At 41.4% G+C, this 20,160-nt stretch overlaps 2 protein-coding genes across 2 annotated transcripts; one reads left to right on the forward strand and one right to left on the reverse strand.

Moving 5' to 3' along the window:
• Positions 1 to 6,369: 6,369 nt before the first annotated feature.
• LOC141590359 (uncharacterized) lies at positions 6,370 to 12,041 on the reverse strand. Its single transcript, XM_074410956.1, has 7 exons — positions 11,667 to 12,041; positions 10,566 to 11,531; positions 10,328 to 10,505; positions 9,050 to 10,158; positions 7,622 to 9,007; positions 7,000 to 7,555; positions 6,370 to 6,821 (listed from the first exon to the last, which is right to left on the reverse strand). Exons 1-7 carry the CDS (start codon positions 12,039 to 12,041, stop codon positions 6,370 to 6,372), a joined length of 5,022 nt encoding a protein of 1,673 aa, XP_074267057.1.
• A 1,070-nt stretch (positions 12,042 to 13,111) lies between these two features.
• LOC141591177 (uncharacterized) lies at positions 13,112 to 15,937 on the forward strand. The gene is made up of 5 exons (XM_074411566.1): positions 13,112 to 13,300; positions 13,411 to 13,495; positions 13,585 to 13,718; positions 14,259 to 14,293; positions 14,420 to 15,937. Exons 2-5 carry the CDS (start codon positions 13,426 to 13,428, stop codon positions 14,511 to 14,513), a joined length of 333 nt encoding a protein of 110 aa, XP_074267667.1. The 5' UTR covers positions 13,112 to 13,300; positions 13,411 to 13,425; the 3' UTR covers positions 14,514 to 15,937.
• The last annotated feature ends 4,223 nt before the right edge of the window (positions 15,938 to 20,160 follow it).

Raw genomic sequence — 20,160 nt, forward strand, 5'->3', positions numbered from 1 at the left:
ATTAAGATTATTTCCCTATAGGTATGACCTAAGGGGATCAACTGATCACCACCGTCGCATGACAGTAATGTCAAACTCTAGTCAGCCAATCATTACCGATATGTGTGGACCAGTTGACTGTAAAATACTACATCCCACATGTATTCTTAAAATGAGATTTAAACATGTGATCATCATGATCGACAGTTGTGATCGCATTATTGTCGGAGGACATATATTCCAACATACTCCTGTTTCCTCTCTCTCCCTGCTGGATAGAAAGAGGAAGCAAGTTGCTTCTGCCTCCTCCGGTCCTTCTCCCAGGAAGAGGCCATCGCTCCCTGCTGAAAAGGAGCCGGTTAACACGCCTGACCTTATTGAGATTGCTCCTCTGGCTGCAGTGGCTCCTAGGCCTCCTCTACCCAATACCTCCACCGTAATCCGCTTTCTCAAGGGGTATGGCTCCAGTGGGGTGCCCCTCTGGCCTCAAATGGAACAACTCATGCTCCATGCTGCTGTCCATTCCTTGGGAAATACCCCTCTTCCTACAGTACTAGATGATGCTCCTGCACGCGCCCTGCAGGTACTTTTTTAATTCCCTTTGTGCTTCATTGGTCTATTTTTTTTGTGTTGCTGATTGTTCTTCTTGCAGGTCTTGCATGACGGCATGTTCCTGCGCAGGGAGGTTGCCAGCTTGATGAGGGAGGTGAACAACCTCAACGTCAACCTGGGAAGGTGGAGGCAGATCTGGCGCTGGCTAGGAGGGAGAAGGTGGCGACCCAAAAGAAGATGACTGAGGAGAAGGCGGCTGCCTAGAAACAGCTGGATGCTGAGAGGAGGGCGGCAGAGAGGCGTATGGAAGAGGCTCACAAGGAGGCGGAGCTGTTGAAGCATCTGCTCTTGGACTCTACATTGGTTTCCGCCTGGGAAACAAAGATCAAATGTATCAAGGCGTTTGAGGCGGGTGAACACTCCAACTGGGACCTTGCTGAGGAGGAACGGCTGTTTAATGCTGCATATCCAATCAAGCCGGACTTCAGCCTCATCAACGACTTGCTGGGTGGTGATGAAGGAGAGACCAGTGCTAGGACTGAACAACCAGCTGTTGCGTCGGTCGAGGAGGTCAGGGAGGATGCCATTGTTGCCCAGGGAGGGGAAGGTCCATCTGGGGAGAGGCTATTGTGGAGCTCAACACCCCTGTAGATGTTCCTGCTGGTGCCGCCCCGGATTCTGCTGCTGCTGCTGCTGCCTAGTTTAGGCATTTTAATTTTAATTTTTTTTATCTTGATGTTTTTTTGGGCACCCTGTGTGGTGGCCCATTGTAATCCAACTCTTGGTGCCTGGTAGTTTTGGGCACCTTTTAGTACTCTTTTGTTTTTGCCTCGTAGGAGGGGCAAAAATACTTACTTTTCAAATTCCCCCTGCTGAGGGGTGTTTATGAAAATTCCGTTTTGTTCCTTCTGTTGTTTTGCTAGCAATTTTTTTGTTCTTTTTGTTTGTGTGCTGGCTTCGTACTTGTTGAGGTGTCTATGGTGGTTCAGGGAGATTTCTGTCCATCAGGATGCTCGAATCCCTCTGTTTCGACCACGCGCACATTGGGTACTTCCTGCAGGAGGAACAATTTGCTAGTTCCTGTTCATCAGTTAGCCTACTAGGACATTGCCTTAATATTCAACTTACCATATCCACATTCAATCCAAAAACAATGATAAACCTAAAATGAAAGCAATTTCAGAAATCCAAAATAGTTTAGGGAGCACAAAGTGTGTTCCCCCAGAGTTTTACAACAACTTAAAAGAAATAGAGTTTCATTTTGGCCTTTTGAAATACTAAGTACGCTACTTCCACATTTTGCTCCTTGTGACACCTGTGAAGTTGACACCAAGGGAAAATAAGAAAAATGGTTTTGACTCAAAGGATTTGAAAGATACGTTGTAAGTTGTCATTTCCTTAGTAGTACCTGCTGAATTCAGGAGACTTAGCACGTGCGTACTGAACGAAAGACCTTGCCTGGTGACTTAGTTGTTCCTGCTGTCAAAAGAGATGTTACTGTTAGACCAATGCAGATGGTACAGTCAGGCGGTATGAAACAAAATGATTAGTTCTTTGCGTATGTACCTTATGAGAGAGTGAGATGTGGCTCCAGCAAGTGGGTTCTGGGGTTGTTCCCCTTCAAGCGATAGCTGCTTAATCAAAGACACTTTTAGCAAGTTAGTTCATGTTCTAAGGTTTACTGAGTCTTGAATGCTAGGATTCAAGGGTCCTGAGATGTACCTGTTGGAGGTGGAACTTCTGGGTCCTGCACCTGGAACCTCAGACATAATACTTTTTAAGGTGAATGATGTTCCAGGATCTAGGGACAACTTCCCCATCCATAGTCTCCAACTTATATGCCCCATTACCCACGATGCCTTCTATGCGGTAGGGACATTCCCAGTTGTAGGCGAATTTGCCTGCACTCTGATTCTTGGTGTTTTGGAATACCTTCCTGAGTACCAGGTCCCCTACCTGCAGCGTTCTCAGCCTTACATTTTTGTTGTAACTCCTGGCGGTATGCAGCCGCTTGTAGTCGCCATCCTGATTTGGGCGCTGGTCCTTGGCTCATCAATGGTATCCAGGCTGCTGGCCATTTCTACCTGGTTCCTCTCTATGGTGGCATTGGCATATCGATGCGTCGGTATTTGCACCTCAGAGGGAATAACTGCCTCGGCCCCATATACCAGACTGAATGATGTTTGATCTGTTGCCACTTTGGGGGTAGTTCTATCAGACCACAGCACGAGGGGAACCTCATCTGCCCAGTTGCCTCCTATCTCCTCCAGCCTTCTTTTCAGGTTCTTCATGACTATCTTGTTGCTGGATTCTGCCTGACCGTTGGACTGCGGATTCCTAGGAGTGGACTTAAGCAGCTTGATGTTCCACCTGACGCAGTAGTCTTCCGTTCTGTTGGATATGAATTGTGACCCGTTGTCACATATGATTTCTGAAGGGATGCCATATCTGCTGACTATGTTCCTCTTGATGAAAGATATCACATGTTTCTCCTGGATCGAGGGAAAGCTTATGCCTCTATCCATTTAGAGAAGTAATCCGTCATTGCCAGCATGTACGCCCTGTTTTCAGAAGCACGGGATAATGGTCCCACAATGTCCATTCCCCATTTCATAAAAGGCCAAGGAGAGATGATTGGATGCATATGTTCTGCTGGCTGGTGGCTTACAGGAGCGTGCCTTTGGCATTCTCCGCATTTCTTGACGTAATCTATGGCGTCCTTCCTCATGGTAGGCCAGAAGTAACCCTCCATTAGTGTCTTGTTGGACAGGCTCCTACCCCCTGTGTGATTTCCACAATCACCACTGTGGATATCACACATTACTGCCTGTGCCTCCTGTATGCTTAAGCACCTCAGATAGGGTCCTGCCAAGGACTTCCTAAATAGGATACCATCAATGAGTACGAATCTGGAGGATTTCATTTTGAAGCTCCTGGTGTCTTTCTGGTCAGGTGGTAATACCTCATCACGTAGCCAACTAATGTAAGGCTTGCGCCAATCGTCAATCTCTTCCTGGGGTATGGCAATACACAGTATCCCTGCTTCGTATGTCCACTGGGTGGTTGTAGCCTTACTGGCGTTCTGCTGTTCATTCTGACGTATGGCAGGTTTCATGACATGTATGAGTGGTATAGTACCCACTGCCCCTGGAGTGAAGGCTGCTCCCAGGGTGGCAAGAGCATCCGCTTCAACATTCCGATCCCTTGGTATCTGCCGGATGTGGAAGGAGGCAAAGCGGAGTTTGAGCTCCTTCGCCACTTCAAGGTAAGATATCATTTTAGGATCCCTAGCCGTGTATATATTATTCACATGGTTTACGATCAGTTTGGAGTCACTATACACCTTGATGCGGCTGATTTGCAATTCTAAGGCTAATTGGAGTCCTAAGATTAGGGCCTCGTATTCAGCCTCGTTATTCGTTGCTTTGAACTCACACCGTACTGCCTGTATTATCTGTTCCCCCTGAGGTGATTTCAGGACCAGCCCTACCCCTGCTCCTTTCGTATTGGATGCCCCATCAATATGTAACTCCCATACCTGCTCCCCTTTAGCCTCACTTAGGGTCAAGATTTCACTGTCGGCTTGTTATTGAAGGGTGGGACTAAAGTCTGACACAAAGTCAGCTAGGGCTTGGGACTTTATGGTTGTTCGGGGTTCAAATTTAAGGTCGTACCCACTCAGGTGGACAGACCACTTAACCATTCTCCTTGACAGTTCGGGTTTACTCATTATGGTTTTTAGGGGGTAGTTGGTCACGATTGAAATTGTATGTGACTCAAAATAGGAACGCAATTTTTACGAAGCAGTAACAAGTGCTAAAAAGAGTTTTTCTAGAGATGTGTACCTGCTCTCTGCAGGTAACATAGATTTGCTTATATAGTATACTGGTTTCTGCATTCCTTCGTACTCTCATACCAGTACAGCACTTACAGCCACCTCTGTCACGGATAGATACAAGTACAACGGTTCTCCCTGTTCTGGCTTGGAGAAAAGAGGAGGGGTGCTCAGGTACTGCTTGAGCTCCCCAAACGCCTTTTTATTCTCCTGCGTGCACTCAAACTTCTGGCTCTTCCTCAGGATGTCATAGAATAATCGACACCTGTCTGAGGACCTTGATATGAACCGGTTTAGGGCTGCTACCCGACCTGTGAGCCTCTGTACGTCCTTTGGCTTCGAGGAGATTCTAATCGGCAAATCTTTGCTTTGATTTGCTCCGTCTTGGCCTCTATCCCTCTTTGCGTCACCAAGTAACCCATGAATTTCCCAGAGGAGACTCCAAAAGTGCATTTCGGGGGTTCGACTTCATATGGTATTTTACGAGGATCGAGAAGGTATTCTCCGGTGGGACATATGTTGTTCGCCTTCTCGGTTTGACTACCATATCGTCAATGTAGACTTCCATTGTTCTCCCTATCTCCTCCTTAAACATTCATTCACGGCGGCGATAATTGAAACCAAAGATTCTTGAGGCCAAAGGGCATCACATTGTAGCATCGACCTCGTCGGATCTCGAAGGCATTTTCTCCCGATCCTTAGGGTCCATTTTTATCTGGTTGTACCCACTTCAGGCGTCAAGGAAGGTAAGCAGCTCATGCCCTGCTGTAGCGTCTACCATAGAATTAATGTGCGGCAGGGGGAACGGGTCTTTTGGGCAAGCTTTGTTAAGATCTGTGAAATCGACACATACTCTCCGCTTGTTGTTCTTCTTGGGTACAACCACAACATTCGAGAGCCATTCTGGGTAGTTAACTTCCCGATCTTGCCTCTTTGCCGGAGGTTGTCTACCTCCTGGTTTATCACCTCGTTCCTTTCAGGAGCAAATTTCCGCCTTTTCTGCTGGACTGGAGGAAAGCTGGGGTCTACATTTAACCGGTGTGTAATTACACTTGGATCTATGCCAATCATGTTGCTATGGGACCAGGCGAAACAATCCATGTTAGTACGTAGAAATTCAATTATCTGCTCACGGATGTTACACACAATGATCGGCTCCCACCAAAGATTTGTTCTTCTTGAAACTGTGGGTCTAGGTTTACTTCGTCGAGTTCCTCCTGGGGAAGTGCGATATACTCCCTCTGGATGCACAGTTTCTGTAATTGCTATGCTGGACCAGCTGCGGTGGGTTTCAGAGCGTTCTTCTAGCAATCCCGAGCTTCATTTTGATCTCCCCGTATCTCCTGTACCCCCAGGGTGTAGGGAACTTCAGGCTCTGATGGTACGTTGATGGTACCGCTTTCAGTTCATGGATCCAAGGCCTGCCAAGTATCACGTTATAAGTTGACGGACCATCAATGACCAAGTACCGTACCTGTTTGTTCATACCCCCTGCAAAGGTAGGTACCGCTATTTCTCCAAGGGACTATTTGGTTTCTCCGCTGAAACCTACCAAGGGTACTGCCTTCTTCACCAGGTCTTTCTCGCTGAACCCCATGTTCTTCAAGGTTTCCAGCATTATCAGATTCACAGAGCTTCCTGTATCTACCAATATCTTTTTAACAAGGCAATTCCCTATAAAAAGGGTAATGATCAAGGCGTCATGATGGTGTTCTGCCTCACCAGGTACGTCTGCCTCGTCGAATGAGATTGTTGGTAGATCCTGTCGGCTGACCCTGAGGGAGAACTCTGGTTTATCTCCTTTAGTCTCGGTTGCATGACGCTTTGCTTCTAAATAAGTGAGACCACATATCTCCGACCCCCTGTGATGACGTTCACTACCTTTGAGTAAGGTGGAGGTGGGATGGTTAGGCCTGGTCAGCAGTATTGACCTTTCTTGATTTCGCCCCCTTGGGGAGTAGGTGATCCAAGCATCCATCACTGTATAGGTGCTTCACTTCCTTTCATAGTACTACACAATCTTCTATATTGTGGCGAATATCGTTGTGGTATTCACACCTTTTGCTGGCATCTCTTCTGTCGTTCTCCCTGGGAATAAGCTTCTTGGGCCACCTGGCCCTCTGCCCTAGCTCCCTGATTGCCTTCATTACCCCAGCAAGTCCAGTGGTGAACCCATACTCGCTGAGCTTAGGTGGAGCCTTGGTGCTCTCTGTTTCTCCTGAGACTTCGTTCACCGTGTTCTTGCTGTAGGGTTTGGCTCTTTCATTCTTTCTCTCTGTTGTGATTTTTCTGCTGGACGACTCTGTTCCATACAGGTCCCTTCTATCCTCATCCTCCTCTAGGCGATAAGTAGCCTCTGCCATTTGCTTGACTTCCTCAAAGGTGGCACATGGATGCTTGGTGAGATACTTGTACAAATCAGAGTCGCGATGCAGTACCCTTCTGAAGGCGTTGACTGCCGTTTTTTTTTTTTTTGGTAAAAGGTTAGCTTATCATTAAAACCAATGAATAAACTATTACAAACTACCCACTCATGGTACATTTTGAAGATAGGCCAAGCACAATTAGGAGCTAATTAAGCTAATCCATATCTTATCTCTACTCGCTTTCACAGAATTTAACCAAAAAAGTACGAGTTTTCATTACACTTCTAATATCATAAAGTACTCTGTCAGGGAGACTAAGGAAGCCATCTACCCTAACTTGATTCCGCTGCAGCCAAATATGATAATGTAAAGCTTGTATCCATGCAATTGTAACCTTCTTCTTGACTTTGGCCCAAGGTTTTGTTTGGACCCAACTCAGCAACTGGACCTCTGGCAGATAAATATGCAGTAAAGCACTGAGTTTCTGCAGGAGTAATTTGGTGTACTGGCACTGATGAAACAGGTGTACATGAGTTTCAGGTGCAGTACCACATAACAGGCACAAATCATCAGGGCTTATGCCTAATTGAAAAAGTCTGGACTTTAATTGCAAGGCCTCTCTAGCTATAAACCAGCTAACAATTGTGTGCTTTGGCACACTCCACCCATTCCAAACAGCCTTGTACCAGGGAACCTGTGGCTGCTTATGTCTGATCCATTGATACCCACCATCAACAGTATAACCAGTAGGATGTGATAACCAATGGCCAGTATTAAAGCTCACAAAGAAAGCTTCTTTAATTCTGCAAATAGTCTTCCAACTCTAAGATACATCAAGTTTTGGGGAGTAAGAAGACCAGGATTGTCCTTTTAGGTAGATGTGACTCACCCATCTAACCCATAGGGTATCAGGTTTTGTGTACACCCACCAGGCTAGCTTACAAATGGCAGCTGCATTCCAATACAAGCTATTTCTAATTCCAAGCCCTCCCTCACATTTGGGAGTGCAAACTTTTTCCCAACTAACCTTAGGTGCTCTGATATACTCAGTAGATCCATCCCATAGGTAATTTCTGCATATTGCATCAATTCTTCTCAGGACATCTTTGGGTAAAACAAATATAGTGGCCCAGTAGGTATACAGAGAGGTAAGTACAGAATTCACAAGGGTAAGCCTTCCACTATAAGATAATTTCCTTGACCCAAAGCTCCTGATTCTGTTAGTAATTCTGTCTATGAGAACAGCACAATGCTGAATAGAGAGCCTGCCAGCAACAATAGGAACACCTAAATATTTAAATGGGGTTGTCCATTCTATAAAACCAGAAACTTGTAAGATATCATGCTTAACTGAACTCTGTACTCCATTGAAATAAATGTTAGACTTCAGAGAATTCATTTGAAGTCCAGTAGCAGCAGAAAAGGTATCAAAAGCTCTCAGCAAAACCATGATTGATTGTGTATCACCTTTTGAGAACAGTAATAGATCATCATCAAAAAGGAGATGTGATAATCTAAGAGGGCCACACAGGGGGTAAAACTTGAACTTCATAGTGACAGTGACATGATCAAGTATCCTGGTAAGGTATTCCATTGTAATGGTAAACAATAGAGGAGAAATGGGATCTCCCTGCCTTAGGCCTTTGGCACCATGGAAATACCCAAAATTAACACCATTAAGCACTAAAGAATATGAAGCAGTTCTTACACATGTCATTACCAGGTTAGTAAAATGCCCAGGAAACTTCAAAGCATGCATCATATGTTCAAGGAAATCCCAGCTTACAGAATCATAAGCCTTCTTCATATCCACCTTCATAAGGCATCTTGGTGATACAGATTTCCTATTATAAAGTCTAATAATGTCTTGACAAATCAGAATGTTCTCAACAATTGTTCTCCCCTTCACAAACCCCCCTTGATTAGGACTAACAATGGCAGGGAGTACATCAGCTAATCTAGAACACAAAATCTTTGAAATGGCCTTATAAATTACATTACAACATGCAATGGGTCTATATTGAGTGACATTTTGAGGGATATCACATTTTGGGAGAAGAGTAATGAATGTATGATTCACTTGCTGTAAAAGTTTCCCAGTAGCGAAAAAATCAAGTACAGCTGAACATACATCATCACCAACAATGGACCAACTATCTTTAAAAAATGCACTAGAAAAACCATCAGGGCCAGGGGCTTTGTGGTTAGGAATGGAAAAAATGGCATTTTTTACCTCATATTTTGTAACACGTCTCAGTAAAATATTCCAATGTTCCTGAGTGCAAATATTACCCAACTAGACAATTGGAGCACACACAGGAGTAGTAGAAGTAGAAGTTCCAAGCAGATGTTCATAGTACCTCAGGAAAGCATCTTGGATTTGATCACCATCAGTAAAGGTATTGCCATTAACATCAGTGATTTTAAAAACTTTAGACTTTGTACTTCTACTCTTCAAAATACTGTGGAAGTATTTAGTGTTTTGATCACCTTGATTAACCCAAGTTGCCTTAGACTTTTGAAGCAGGAAACTGTCATAAGCTAACTGAAGATCCCTATAAATCTTTGTTGCATCTCTTTTCTGGCAAATAAGGTGAGGATCAGTAGGACTCAGCTTCAATTGACTTTGAATAGTATCCAAAGCTTTCCACGCATGAGCAGAGCTGTTATCCACATCACCAAAAAGATTTTTATTCAACTCTTTGAGAGTTTTTTTAAGACTCTTTAATTTCATGACCACCTTAAACATCTTGGTACCTTGCCATATGATATCCCAGTACTGTTGAATGCAAGGTAAAAACTCATCAACTTGGCTCCACATGTTAAAATACTTAAAACTCTTCCTTCCTACAATATTACCCATAGAGTCTTGAATAATGCAGGGGGAATGATCAAATAATCCTTCATTACGGAAGTTAACATAAGCAGAATTCCTACACTGAAGCCAATCATGATTAACTAAAACTCTATCAAGCCTGGAATATACTCTAGTGGAAGGGTCTTGCTTGTTGTTCCAGGTGTAGAAAGAACCAACTGCAGGACAATCCATCCGAGCACAATAATCAACACAAGCTTGGAAATATGCTATTTCTTCAATGGTTGTGTTGCCCCCCAGTCTCTCAGTAGGGCTGAGCACACAGTTAAAATCCCCACATAACATCCAGAGACCATTAATACTATCAGCAAAAAACATAAGATCTTTCCAAAGAACTTTCCTATCAGTGATGTCATTAAAGGCATATATCATTGTACAAAAGAAATGGGAACCAATACTAATTTCAGTGACTTCCATATGTATAGCTTGAGCACTATAGTGGAGAAAATTGATAGAAAACACATTTGGTTTCCATAAAACCCAAACTCGTCCACCAGGATGGCAAAAAGTGTTTCTAGAGACAGACCATCCATCACACATGTTGTTTTTCACTGCATTTAGAGACAAAGGTTTGACCTTTGTCTCAAGGAGACCAAAGAAGCTTACCTGATGAGTATGCATAAACCATTTGACTTGTTTTTGTTTAGATAAGCTGTTTAATCCCCTAATGTTCCAAAAACCAATGCTATGCATTACTCCCAGAAGGGAGTAACACACTACCTTTAGTACCAATTCCAACTTTAGGAGTAGCATTATTAAGAGTATCTTGAAAGGTATACTTCCTAAAATTGGAGGAATGTTGTTTACCAGCATTAATGATTTCTTTTCTACTCAATGAGATCCCAGGCCTGGCAGGTGTATTAACTTGCTGATATTTACCATCAGAGTTCCATGTAACCTGCAATTTATGTTAAACCTCCTCAAGAGTTTTTGAAGCAGGAGGAGAGTCAGAAACTACATGGGACACTGGTTGAGGATGGACAGCAGTCTGAGTGACAACAGATACAGGCTTAGGTCCAGGTTTCTTGGGTACCCACTGTTTTGTGGATGGACCTGGTTGAGTGGGTTTAGGTTTGGCCTTAGGTTTCCTGCAGTTTTCACTCTCATGCCCAGTACCACCACAAACTTGACAAACAATTAGCTTCCATTCACTTTCAACAGACAGTTTGATAATTTGCCCCTCCTCATCCAAAAACTTGACAAATTCAGGTAATTTCTTACCAAAAGGCACTTCAAGCAGGACTTTGGCAAACCCCAATCTGGTTTTTTCCTTAGTAGAAGCATCACAACGAATATATTTACGAATAAGCCCAGCAATTTTGGGTAAGCATTTGCCCCAATATTTCAATGGCAGATTCAAAATTTTAACCCATACAGAGACAGTCACAACATCATCTTTTGTGAGCTTAACATTTTCATGCCAACTACGAATAATAAGTGGTTTGTTATAAAAAAGATAATGACCCTGCTTAAGAACAGCCTGTTTACTAGCTTCATTTTGAAAACGAACCAGAAAAATTCCATCAGGAAGGAAGGATACCTTGTCTATGGGAAAATTTGCCCAAATACGCCGTACAAAACCCTCCACAATGTCCCAAGGAGGATTAGCTCCAAGGATAAAGCAATAAACAGAAGATTTCCAATAAGCTAGCTCCTCCTGAACATCCTCTGTTGTAAATTGCAACAAACCTTCTGGTTCTTCATCAATTTTCTCCAAAGTAGCTTTCTTTTTTCCTTGTATAAACCATTCTTCTCCTATTTCATCAACCTCAAGGTTTTCCAGGTTAAAAGAAGCAACTCCCGTGATTTCATTAACACTCTTTGTCTTACCAGTATCATTTTCAGAAGGACCGTTATTCGTATTTTTTGGATTTTTGATATTAGCTGACGAACAACAGTCATGACTGCCGTTGTAGGGCCGCACCTAGGGATAGATATTTTTTCCACATTGAATCTGGCAAGATAATCCCTGGTGGACTCCTCGAACCTCTGGACGATCCGGTATAGATCACTGGATAATTTTTCTGGCTTGCGGCCTGCTTGAACTGCGATTGAAAACATTCACTAACCCTGCGAAGCTGGAAATAGACTTGTTGGGAAGGTTAACGAACCACTGGAGTGTGGCTCCTGACAAGGTGGAACCGAATCCTTTGCATATACATGCCTCCTTTTCAGGCCCTATTGCTGCAACCACCATCATTTTCCGTTTGTACTGGTTGATGTGCTCCAGCGGATCCTCTGTTCCATCATACAACGTCATTGTTGGTGTGGTGAACCCCTTTGGCATGCTGACAAGGGCAATGCTGTCCACGAAGGGGGAATCCGCATAGAACTCCGGGGTTTCTACCTCCATGGGACTTGGTAATCCTGGAACATTGCTGAGTAAGGACCTGATATCCTGCAACTGTTGTTCTACATGGCTTCCTACCCCCATACCCTAGTTGTGGGGTACTGAGTAGATCCCATATGGATTTGGTGTTCCTCCTGGCATGTAAGGAGGTACCATGTAGCTTCCAGGTAATGGTGTTAAGTTCACAATAGGCCTGAACTGACTGTCTGGAGTATATGGCATATAGGAGCACATCCTGGGATATGCGTTTCCTACTGACTGTTCCCCTGGATTGCTCCCTGGTACCACTGGCGTACTGCTGGTTGTTGATATAGGATCTGGTGTTAGTGCTCCTAATCCCACAGGATTGAGTACCATGGGGTACGTTTGCGGCATCCTTGGTGGTGGTGGGACCCCTGGTCGTTGGATCGTACCCTTGGTGGCCACCGTTCCTACTGGATACACTTGCTCGGGTGGTGTGGTTACCCCTGGTGGCAGCATATCCATATCAAGCCTGGTTACTAGATTTCGCGGCATTAGCCTCCCTGAGTACTCCCTAGCATTCCCCCGGTCGAGTTGTTGACCTTGCCATCTGCTGGGGCGTTCCCAGGGGTGACACTGCATCTATCTTCTCCTGCAAGGACTGGTTGTCCCTTTGTAACCCTATCACCGCATGCTGCAAGGATGTCATCCCTGGGAGCAATTGCTGTACCGGATCCGGTTGTGATGCTCCTGGGAGACGGGCTCCTATCAGGTGTCCTGGTGATCCTGGGCGCTGCCGACTCCCATCCTTATTAAGCTTTGACACAGGATTCACTAGTAGAAAAAACCCCTATTACGACGCAGATATCGTGGCGGTTCTAATAGAAACGACGCGAAAAGCCCAATTAATTGGCGGGAACGAAATTTTTATGTAGGTAGGAGGTCTATAGTGGCGGTTTAAGTAGGAACCGACGTGATAACAGAAGCTTTTTATGGCGGTTCCAAGTAGGAAACGCCACCATAGGTCAATTGTGGCGGTTCTATTTAGAACCGACGTTAAGAATGACGTTAAAAGTTAATACAAAGTGACAATTTTTTGAGTAAAAAACCGCCATGATATGCTTTTGTGTCGGTTTTTAATTAAAACCGACTTTAATAGAAAAAATAAAAGAAAACCTCCAAAACCCTTTAGATTATACGGAGTATTGATTGATCAAAAGTTCCTTCTGCTGCTTCTTCATTTCCACAACGCCAAACCCTCACAATTCAATCCGGCAACCGAAAACATACTTTCCTCACGCCGCCCTCGACAACCCTCCATTTCCTTCTCACGCTGCCGTCGATACAAAGCCACCGCCCCTTATCCGCAAAAACTTCAAAAGGTACTTTTGTCCATATTTAATTGCAATTACAGTATCTTCATTTAAATCTTTATCAATTTAATCATATTGATTGTTATTGTATTACTGTATTGTTGAATTATACAAAGTAGCATCATCACCATCACATGCGACGCCACTTCCCTTTCTCCCTCATTCGTATTCCCTTTCGATGCCACCGTTGTCCGCCAATTTCTGGTAAGTTTACATACCCAATCAGTTTTTGAAATTTCATTTTCCCCCAATTTCCCAATCCCTAATCCAATTGATTATATTTGTGAATCAAGTCTACTTCAATATCCAGCATATTGAAATGCAGAGAATCATACGGCTTGCTATGTTTTATGGAGGCCGATTGTGCTGCTTTGAATGTTCAGAGATATACTTCTTCAAAACCAAATACATCCTTCTCATCAAAACTGTAAGTTTTATATTCGTCTCTTGCTTCTATTGTTTCGTCAAAGTCATTATGTTTTGACAGTATGGCATTATTAATTTACATCTTTTTTGCTTGCTTCATGGAAAATACTTTTCATACGACTCCGCAAAGATTCATTTACTCTATGTTTGTCGGGTACCCTACTCTAAATCACAATGGAAATTGTAAAACTTGCTGTTTTCTAAACCTTTAGATTCATTTACTCTATATTTTTGGCACACACTCTAGTATGCTGAGATGAACAGAATATGTATTGGGTTTCTTCTCCATATCATGATTTTCCTCTCTACTAGGGAATTACTTTTATGTCATTTCTGATGGTAATTATAGAAATCTACTCGTAATTACTCCGTATGTGTTCCATTCTAACTATATTCCTTTTCAATAAGGCAAAGGTGAATAAGATGGTCGTATTATAAGAATAGGTTTTACCTTTCGTTTTTATTTTAAGGTCTGAGTCAAATACTTACTTCTAAGCCTTGAAAGCTTACCATATCTCACATTTGCATGGTTTTGTGGCAGATGGACCGCTTCATGATTCCTTTGCTTATGTATAGGTATTTCATAATACTAATTCAAAATACATAAATACAGAGTATTAAGTGTAAATGTGGCATTACTTGGTATAATTCTAATTAAGACCAATGTTTTTTTTCCTTTTTCATTTTTGTTCAAGACTACAGTTCAAAAAATATCTTGAGGCTCCGCTTTACGATGGAGGAATCCTCCAAGACTACAAGGAACTTCGCCCACATTTTTGCTGCACAAGCTCTCTAGTAGATTCTATACATTCACTAGTACTTCTCCCTTCTTATCATATTTACGATACAACATTATCCTGGTAACCATTCAGCTGTTTTTCAGGACCTCGTCACTTATCTGTTCCTTCATGGCTTTATAGCAAACGACAAACTAAGAGGCCGGGCTGATACATCCTCGTTCTCTTCTGATACTTATGCTCATAATAGTGATCAATTTTAGGATTTTGAATTGACTTTGCGCATGTTCATATACGACATGTCGCGGGTAAACTTGCTTATTGAGCAAATTTATTTTCTTCAGGTACTATATACATAACTCTCTGCCCCATTCCCACTGCTCAATTGCGTAGAACTTAGAAACCCTTTTAAAAAAAACATTTCTCCCATTTTTCATCAGTTCTTATCAATTCATAATTGACAAAAGTGATTTAATCAGTACGGTTTTCTCGTCAACTATCTCTTTAACGTTGTCAATCTTCCACTCACAATGTATAATTCATTGGTTTTTCGTATTATAAATCGGGGATTCCTTTATTATAGGCTCGATTACTTAAATTTTTGGTCTTTCTCCTTGTTTTTCCTGATTTTATGAATACCATCCTGGCTATTAAGCTTTATTTGACAACATTGTTCCACCAGTTCAATAATTTTGTAACTATAACATCAACTAAAAAATAGGTGGTGTTGTGTTTCAGCTTGCTGGCCACAGATATAACAACTGTCCTCACTGCAAAAGCCAAATTGCAGTAGCTTATGATTCACATTTAACCCATTCTGTAGTGTCAACCAGGTCATGAAAGAGTGCTTTGGGTATGCCCACCCATTCCACACTTGTTTGTGCCAGTTAACTCTACTACCGTTGTCCCTGATCCAGTTATAGTCATCTCTAATATTGCATAGATGCCCTGCAACATTCCACTGACCATTGTTGTAGCCCTGTCTGAATTCATCATTTGTTTTGCATATTTTTTAGCTGGAGTACCAACAGAATTAATAGCAGCAGGCTGTATTATAGTTGTCATTTTCTGTGCTGCACCTGCATTCTGATTTTGATCAATATCCTTAGCAGGCTGACGCTGACCTATTTTCTGGATTGGTTGCCACACTTTCTTAACTCGAATTTTTACTAGTTCCTTCCTCCCAATTCTACGATTTTCCCCATGTGTGTCCAATTCCCTTACACTTGTGATGCAGAGTGCTTTTTGATTAGTTAATTCAATGTTTTTTGATTGGTTTTTTCGTTAGAGCGTGTGGTACTCGATTATGTGTTTATTTGCTGGGTTGCATAAAAAAGAATATGTGTACCATCAGGATTATTCAAGATAATGTCATTATGCATTTTTGTTTAAGGTGTGAACATTCAGGGAGGTGACATACAAGCTGGTTTTTACACTAAGGGAGGTGACATACAAGTGACTAGAAGCACCGAGGTGACATACAAGCTGGCCGGTTTGAAGATTTCAGGTACTTAATTTTGCTAATAGTGACCTTAAGCTGTAGGACTCAACTCTGACCATGAGTATATCCAAGTAGGAAAGGGACGAGATGTTGGTCTAAACCAAATCTTATTGTTTGAAACAAAATTGGCATGTGGCAAATTAGAGGAGAGCAAACACCCTCAGTCCAGATGTGCACAGATAGGCCAACGTTTTGAGTTTTTTCGCATGCTTTTGCTACACTTGCAGTCGCTATTTTATATTTTATGAAACTGTGATGTGACATTTTTAGTTTGAGTATATTATCTCGGTGAAAATTCCAAGAACTTGTAATATAGTATCAGTGTATTATTATGCCTTATTACTAGTACTTAAATTCAATGAAAAGTTATAGATGATCACAAATTATTGTTTATTCTTAGAACATATTTATTGTGTATATAGCCAGCGTGCATTTGAGTTAATGCTAATCATAAGGTGGATTGATAGTTAAATGTTTATTGACTCTTAGGTTAATTTTTAGTAAAGTTAGACGGTTTAATAATGTCTGGTTTGATTTTCTTACTATTGGTTTTGTTAAATGTATCTTTGCAGATTTAAGAATGTCAATTGAGGAGATGAAGGATGTTAAAGAGGCGTAGGCTAACAACTATTTAGGGAATATGTAATGTTGATTAGTCTATTAACTAAGATGTGTATGTGATTATTTATACACTTGGATGTATAATTTTGAACATGACAGTATTGTTCTGTTGGATGATATGCAAGTTTGTTGGCCGGCATTCTTTTGTATGTATTTTTTGTTTATTTCGCTATTTGGCTTGTCAAAGCTATATGACATTGCTTTCGTATTTTTGGTAGCAAATAATTTTTTTTTTTAAAAAAATATCTATCTATGGTGGTGGTTCTTAAGTATGAAACGCCATTATTAGTTCACCTCTAGTGGCGGTTCTTTACTAACAACCGACGTCATAATTATCTTTAGTGGCGGTTCTTTAACAACAACCGACGTTCTATAAAACATGTAGTGGCGGGTTGTGGTACAAAGTTCTTATTGAAATACCTATGGTGGCGGTTTTCAAAAGACAACCGCCACTGTAGATGAGTTATAGTGGCGGTTCATTGGTAACAACCGACGTTTTTTCTAAGTCTATAATGGCGGTTTTTATAACAACCGCCACTATATGAGAGCTATAGCGGCAGTTTTACAACCGCCGTCTAGTTTATACGACGCCGTGATAAACGACGGACCCTAAATCTCTAAAAACCGCCATAAAAGGTCATTTATAACCGCCATCGTAGGGGGTTTTTCTACTAGTGATTAATAACTGGTGATTTGCCAGCCTTCCCTACTCCCAGATCTGTGATTTTGGGGGAGTAAGGAGGCTTTGCTGATACTTGGGGCTGAGCCTGGCCTGCAGTCACTCTGGTGGTAGGGACCGCCATTGTTAGAACACCAGAGGTTGCTGGCGTCGCCCCTACTACTGGAGTTTGCGCTAATGTACTCATCGAATCTGATACGTTCTGATTGGATCCTGACATTACCAACTATAGAGATGTTAGGATATTTCGAAAAAAGGTATTTTAACCAAGATTTAACCACAATGCCCCACGGTGGGCGCCAAATTATTTTGGTAAGATTTTACCGACTAAATATTTGTGAGTCAATACGGCTATTCCAATTAAAATACGATATTAAAGAGTTAAGTAGATCGGTAGTAAGAACATAGCGAGAATGAAAATAAACAACTAGTACGAAAGAGAAACAAACGAAAAGAAAGAGAAACAAACGACACAAGCGAAATGATGACGCAGGAAACGCAAAATGTGGGAAAAACCGCGGGGGGAATGGTATCCTACCAATGATCCACTAGTAGTAATAGTATTCGAGGGTGAACCTAGCTGGAACGATCAGGAGGTACAACAGTGATCTCCAAATGACTAAGTACAAATGATACGAACGATGTATAAATTTCTAAGTGTGTAAATGATATTAATTGTTGCAGGTGGTGAATGATATTTCTTCGAGTGGAGTCAATGATGAATGCCCTTGAATCTGATGTTCGTTGCTCTTTTATAGCCCTCCTTTGAATTGTCGCACATGCTCCCTACATATGCTCAACAATACGCTCCACTTCCTATGAAATAGGAAGTGGTTGCTGACTTTGTCAAAGCTTTTGCTGATCACTGCAATGTTCCTGCTGACCACTTCAACGTTCCTGCTGGCTGCTTATTACTTAATTCAAACGTGGCCTTTGTATCACTTGAATGTCTAGGTTCATCCCCCCTTGTTCTTCCTTGCGTCTAGCAGCCTGCTGCCTTGTTATTGATCCGTGTGCCTTTATTTTATCCAATTGCGAGTTGCCACGTCATGATGAGAATGAGAGGGTATTTTTACCCATACAAAAGATATGAACAAAACAAAATGTACATAGAGAAGTGTGAAAAAGTAAACGTAAAAAAATGGGTGAGACGGAGGGAGTATAAAATTCTATTCTAAGCCTTTACATCATAAACATTCTATAATATAATACCTTATTTTTACAATGTAAGTGTTTTATAAAAAGAAAAGCAAAAAAAAAAAAAAAACAAAATAACCCATTTTTAATTCGGTAATTATTGTGTGAGACATTTTGTTTGTATGAAACTACTCAACAAAAAGGATCGTCTCATTTTATTGGAAAATAAGAAGTTAAGTGAGTTATTGATACATTAGTAAAAATAATACAAAAAATAATTGTAATAATACATACATCATAGATAGATAAAACCTTAAATGTTGGTTACTAATAACATTTTCATCACAGAATGAATAACATCTTATATACAAATATTGGGAACATTTAATTATATGTATATAAATAAATATTAGAACTTTCAAAGCAGTGCCGTGAATTTTCACGGGTTTTAAACTAGTTTAATCCAATCGAATGGTAACGTTTAATTTAAAGTTATTTAATTTATGAGGGGTTTTTTTACATAGAAATTCTCATTGAAGACGAACAATTTCCGTCACAAGCTGAAGACGGATAGTGTCTTTCTCACAAAATGTAAATGAATAGTGCAAGTGAAGAAATGGATACCCTTATTTGCTCTCTCACTTGCATTTTTTGAGAGGGTCATTATCCGTCTTCAGCTTATGACGTATAGTGGTCGTTTTCAATGAGATAGACTGTTTTCCGAGATCCTCCGGGTTGATTTAATTTTCGGATAAATCGAACTATTAACTTTTCTTCTTATAATAGACTTGGGTGAGCTACTACGTGTTTATCAGGTCATCCCTTACAAAACCACTCACTATCTAGGTAGCACCAAAACGGACACGATACGGACACGTGACACGGCATCTCATAAAATTTAGGACACGAGATATGTTGTTTAAATTTAATAAAATATATATTTTATAGTTATTGATGTTCGATTTTATTTTTATAAAAGTATTTGATATTAAATTTAAATAAGTGAAGGTAAAATTTGCCCTTGATTATAACTCATTTTCATTTACCATTCAAATGCATCTTCTAATCAATCTCTTTCGACAGCTCATTTCTCTTTTAAAGAACATCATTCACCCCAAATGATGTCCAAATGTCATGGACACGTGCCGGCCACGACCCAAATACCATGGACACACGTCGGACACGTGCCCGAATAAATGTAGAAAGTTAGACACGGCTTTATAGATGTCCGTCACATTTTGACGTGTGTCCGAGGAGTGTCGGTTTCGGACACGGGGCGACTGATTAGGAGAAGTGTCTGTGCTACCTAGTTCACTATCACCTTCTTTATCATTAACAACCACACATCATTAACAGTGGTGAAACTAAAGAGGCTAGCAGAGACGATCGCCCATGCTGGTGGATGGTAATCGTAAATGTTTTACTTAAAATTTTCTAAATTTTTCCGAGTTCCCTTATACCATTATCCGTTCGCCCCCGCTGAAATTTTCGTCCTCGCTGAGTTCAATTCTTGAAACCGCCACTGAATGATTAACAAGCAAACCATTCTCTAAAAATTAATTACTCTCAACAACTTTCATCATCTTCTTTTTACTTTCATCTTCTTATTAAACATTCCATTACTTCCAACCCTCTACAACAATTAACTTCCTATCTGTACTCTTTATCCACCACCAGCTTCACTATTCGAAACGGCACATCAACTTTCACTTACACAAATGAGACTTTATAATAACATTTAACAGTTATAAATATCGAAATCTTAATC

Source organism: Silene latifolia, chromosome 7 (genome assembly GCF_048544455.1).
Source record: "Silene latifolia isolate original U9 population chromosome 7, ASM4854445v1, whole genome shotgun sequence".
Classification (NCBI taxonomy): domain Eukaryota; kingdom Viridiplantae; phylum Streptophyta; class Magnoliopsida; order Caryophyllales; family Caryophyllaceae; genus Silene; species Silene latifolia.

Bases quoted from the DNA above. Each gene is read 5' to 3' on its own strand.
- LOC141591177 (XM_074411566.1), top strand. From the start codon at position 13,426: ATGCGACGCCACTTCCCTTTCTCCCTCATTCGTATTCCCTTTCGATGC. The intron at 13,719-14,258 runs GTAAGTTTTATA...GTTTTGTGGCAG, and splicing joins ACATCCTTCTCATCAAAACT to ATGGACCGCTTCATGATTCC. The intron at 14,294-14,419 runs GTATTTCATAAT...TCAAGACTACAG, and splicing joins ATTCCTTTGCTTATGTATAG to TTCAAAAAATATCTTGAGGC.
- LOC141590359 (XM_074410956.1), bottom strand. From the start codon at position 12,041: ATGGGGGTAGGAAGCCATGTAGAACAACAGTTGCAGGATATCAGGTCC. The intron at 9,008-9,049 runs GTGTGTGCTCCA...ATTTGCACTCAG, and splicing joins CTTCTACTTCTACTACTCCT to GAACATTGGAATATTTTACT. The intron at 6,822-6,999 runs GTACTTTTTTGG...AAAAAACGGCAG, and splicing joins TAGAAGTGTAATGAAAACTC to TCAACGCCTTCAGAAGGGTA.